At 35.6% G+C, this 4,768-nt stretch overlaps 1 protein-coding gene across 2 annotated transcripts in view; it reads left to right on the top strand.

The window, feature by feature from the left end:
- TM7SF3 (transmembrane 7 superfamily member 3) overlaps positions 1-4,768 on the top strand; it is a 30,374-nt gene that overhangs the window by 9,330 nt on the left and 16,276 nt on the right. For both annotated transcript variants that reach the window (XM_006912702.3, XM_015590082.2), the window contains exons 4-5: positions 1,191-1,311; positions 2,034-2,205. In XM_006912702.3, coding sequence (XP_006912764.1) covers positions 1,191-1,311; positions 2,034-2,205 — 293 coding nt within the window. The remainder of the gene's footprint in view (positions 1-1,190; positions 1,312-2,033; positions 2,206-4,768) is intronic.

The raw sequence follows: 4,768 nt of genomic DNA, 5'->3' as shown, positions 1-4,768 counted from the left end.
AGAGGGTGAAAGAAGAGCATGGAATTCTGAGAAAAATTCCACACAATGTTGACACACATGAGTACAGTGGGAATCTCCATTCTACATCTGGCCAGGGGAAGTCAACCACCAGAATTCCTTAGTTTAAGGAAACTCAGACCTAAATGTGGGAATGATTGGATGAGTGTATGAAGTCGAGACCTTATAAATCTTTAAATTGATTTACCTTGGTCTGTCTTATTTCAGTCTCTCCACTTGAGTCCACCATATACAGTTCTTAGTATGGAGTTGAGCTCATGTTAAGTGACTAATTTAAGTTTGTCATGCTTAAAGGTCATGAATAGGATTCCTAATAAGAAAAGAGATCTGTTTTAGCCCATTATCAATGTAAATGAAATACCTCAGATTTATTTTGTGTTTAATTAAACATTCACATGCTATTCTGATATATGGTCTAGAGGGTCTTTTGAGGTCTTTTACTCTACATGTATACACAAGGACTCTTCTAGAATTTAGGATGATATCTTTCTCCCTGTTGAAATGCATGTGAAAAGTGTACACCTCTTCCTTCATTACTTGTGGAGCTCCTTCTCTCTTTGACAGTGGTTTTTCCCTCCATCCTTGAGTTCTTATGCTCTTTTGTGTTGTCATAGACCCCTAAAATCTAATAAAAACCTCTCTACCTAGGACATGCACACATTCAACATGTAATTGCAGGGTGTTCATGGAGCCCGTGAAACCCATTCTTGGATCCCAGCTTAAGAATCTCTGTCTCTGGACCTTTTCAGTTCTAGTGCAGAGTTTGGCAAACTATAGACTGTGAGCCAAATCCAGCTTTCTTCTTGTTTTATACATGAAGTCATTATTAGAATGCAGCCATGCCCATTGGCTTGTGTTGTCTGTGGCTGCTCTTGTGCCATGAGGGGCAGGATCGAGTAGTTGCCACAGAGACCATCAGGCCTGCCGAGCCTAAAATAGTCACTGTCTGGCCCTTTACAGAAAAGATTTGTTGACCCCTGTTCCAGAGTCCTTAACCTCAGTTAACTTTAATGCTCTTTAACCTCAGTTCATGAGGTAGTATAAAACTAGAAGCTCTGTATTTATTTAACTTCTACATAGGAAGTTCTCATAAGAATAGAGTTCTGTTTTCTGAGTATAATTTGAATATGTAAGAATTCACTGTTGAGTAATTTCCTTATTTTTTCATCCAGATCCCATCCCTGGAGCCTGTAATTTGGAGTTTGATTTAGATATTGATCCCAACATTTACCTGGCGTATGATTTCTTTGAAACAACTATCAAATTTGCCCCAGCAAACCTAGGCTATGAAAGGTATGTCTGTCTCTTAATGACTGGCTATTGTGTAGATTCAGTGAACTCTTTCAGAACTCATCGTTCTTTTTAGTGAAATTGAGTTGTTTATTTTTTCGAATAAATGTAATTCATACATTGTAACTAATACCAGAGCTGTCAAATGACAGTTAATGCTGTCCCTCTCCATTCTTAGAAGAGCCAGATGTTGAGTCTCTATTATGACCATAGAAGTACGTCCTAGTTTCTGTAAAAAGTTTTAAATATGGAAAGCATTCTGGAGCCATGAAACACCCTTTTTTTTGTAAGAATTTTATTATTTTATTAAAACTGCCTTAGTTTATACTTTAATAGTAATGATAACTAACATTTGATTAACATTTGAATGCTCTTTGTGTATCCACAGTGCTGAGTGCTTTACGTTCTTTGTCATTTAATCTTAACAATTTTATTAAGAAGGGGCAGTTCTTACATTACAGAAAGTTTCCTTAAGGGTTATTGAGATTAAGTGACTTGCTTACTTACACACAGCTAATAAATAGCAAAGCTGGCATTTAACTCTAGGCCTGACTGACATTAACATCTGGTTAATTAACCATACTGCCTGTCTGTGTTATTTTTCTTCATAATGCCAAAGTTGGAATCGTTGTTTTAGAAGTTTGAACTTTGAGCTTTTGGTTCCTTTTTATAGATGAAACTTGCACAATAAGAGATTGATGTTCAGTTTTGTTGGTTGAATTTAGAGGCACAGATCCTCCACCATGTGACATCAGGACAGGACAGGACTCTAGGTGGAGGTTGCAGTATGATGTCTATCAGTATTTTCTGCCTGAGAATGACCTCACTGAAGAGGGGTTGCTGAAGCATTTGCAGAGGATGGCCGAAGTGCCTCAGGTGACAGCCAATGCTATCAAGGTAAGTCTAATTATCATGACTTACATGGCCAGATTGAGACACTTTGTTAAGAGTTGAATAGGGAAGAAGCTACTAGGATCTTATTTCTTTACTGTTCGCTTGGTCTTTTTAGGATTCTCACTTTATTCTCTTTTATTTTGTTATGTCTTGAGGGTCTTTGCTAGTTATACCCCAAAGTAATGCTAGTCTTTGAAGAGATGCGTGTAAATTATATTATGTTTTATTTGTAGCCACATATATGAATAGGTAATCTTGAGATATGGTTGGAAGTGGGTGGTAATTTTCTGTGTATTCTCATACCTCTAACTTGGAGCAAAAATTTTCTCTGAGCTTTTGAACCCCTGTAAATTCTTGCTACTCTGCGTGTGGAGAACAGACCAGCAGCATTGGCATCATCACCTGGGAGTTTGTTTCAGTTGCAGACTCTTAGGTTCTACCCCATTCCTAGTTTATGAGATCCTCCAGGTGATTCCAATGCACATTAAATTTTGTAGAGGGCAGGATTTTATCTGTCTTAAAAGGTGCCTGATAGCAGTCTAATAATATACAAGGTCGTTCTTCAGTCTAATGGTTAATGAGCAGAGTTTCTGTAGGCTGCTTCTTTCCAGAGAACTGATAGATCATATATAAGGAAGTGATTGAAACAAGCATATGTGATTACCCTAGGGACTCACAGCATCTCATTTTGTTGCCGTGTTGCCTAGGATGTCATTGCCCCCTGCTAAGAAGGAGCTTTATACAAGAAAGCTCATCATGCTTATTCACAAATTAGGACACAAGTTAGGACACTCTTTTGAAAAAGTTTATCAGTTTGTCGTTTTTAAAATAGTAAATTTTGAAGACCATTTTTATTCTCATGAAGAATATAAGAACTCTCTCCCATTTACAATTACCAAAAAAAAAATAAAATACCTTGAAATTAATTTAAGGAGGTTAAAAAAAACTGCTTTGAAAGTTATAAGACATTGAAGAAGACAGAAATAAATGGAAGCTTACACTGTTCTCATGGATAGGAAGAATGAATATCATTAAAATATCCATACTACCCAAAGCAGTCTGTAGACTCAGTGCAATCCCTATCAAACTATCAATGGCATTTTTCACAGAACTAGAACAAAAAAATCCTAAAATTTATATGGAACCATAAAAGACTCTGAATAGCCAAAACAATCTTGAGAAAGAACAAAGTTGGAGGTATCGTACCACCTGATGTCAAACTATACTACAAGGCTAGAGTAATCAAAACAGCATTGTACTGGCATAAAAACAGACACCTACATCAATGGAACAGAATAAAGAACCCAGAAATAAACCCAGATCTCTATGGTCAGTTAATCTATGACAAAGGAGGCAAAAATGTACAATAGGGTAAAACAGTCTCTTCAGTCAATGGTGTTGGAAAAATTGGACAGATACATACCAAAAAAATGAAAGTAGACCGCTTCTTATACCGTATACAAGAATAAACTCAAAATGGATTAAAGACTTAAATATAAGACCCAAAACCATAAAACTTTTAGAAGAAAACATAGGCAGTAAATGCTCTGACATGGCTCTTAATATTTTTTTGGATAATAAACAAGTGGGACTACATCAAACTAAAAAGTTGCCCAGCAAAGGAAAGTGTCAACAAAATGAAAAAACAACCAGTTAATGGGAGAAGATATTCACCAATGATATATCTGGTTAGGGGTTAATATCCAAAAATATATAAAGAACTCATATAACTTAGCAAAAAAAATCAGATTAAAAAATAGTCAGAGGACCTAAGTAGACGTTTCTCCATAGAGGACAGATGGCCAGTAGAAGGTCACTAATCATCAGAGAAATGCAAATTAAAACCATGATGAGATACTACCTCATACCTGTCAGAATGGCTATCAATAAATCAACAAACAAGTGTTGGCAAGGATGTGGAGAAAAGGGAACCCTTGTATACCATTAGTGGGATTGCAAACTGGTGCAGCTACTGTGGAAAACAGTATGGAGGTTCTTCAAAAAATTAAAAACAACTACCTTATGACCCAGCTTTTGGTTATTTATCCAAAGAAATCCAAAACACTAATTTGAAAAGGTCTGTGCATCCCTATATTCCTTGCTACATTATTTACAGTAACTAAGATATAGAAGCAACCTAAGTGTCCATTGATAGATGAATGGATAAAGAAAAGGCGGTACATATATACAATAAAATATTACTCGGCCATAAAAAACAATGAAATCTTACCATTTACGACAACATGGAAGGACCTAGAGGATATTATGCTAAGGGAAATAAGACAAATAGAGAAAGACAAGTACCATATAATTTCACTTATATGTGGAATCTAAAAATCAAAACAAATTAACAAACAAAATAGAAACAAACTCATAGATACAGAGAACAAACTATTATTGACTATATTTCTTATGCTGTATTTAACATCCCCATGACTATTTTGTAACTACCAATTTGTATTTTTTAATCCTTTCACCTTGATTATAAGTCTTGAATAAATAAAAACAAGTCCATACAGATACTAAAAAAAAGAAAAAAGAAAAAAAAACCCTAGTCTACCATCGG

Source organism: Pteropus alecto, unplaced genomic scaffold, assembly GCF_000325575.1.
Source record: "Pteropus alecto unplaced genomic scaffold, ASM32557v1 scaffold103, whole genome shotgun sequence".
In the NCBI taxonomy this organism is placed as follows: Eukaryota; Metazoa; Chordata; class Mammalia; order Chiroptera; family Pteropodidae; genus Pteropus; species Pteropus alecto.
Note: the sequence above shows the minus strand (reverse complement) of the source record. Positions and strands in the feature narration are given on the sequence as shown.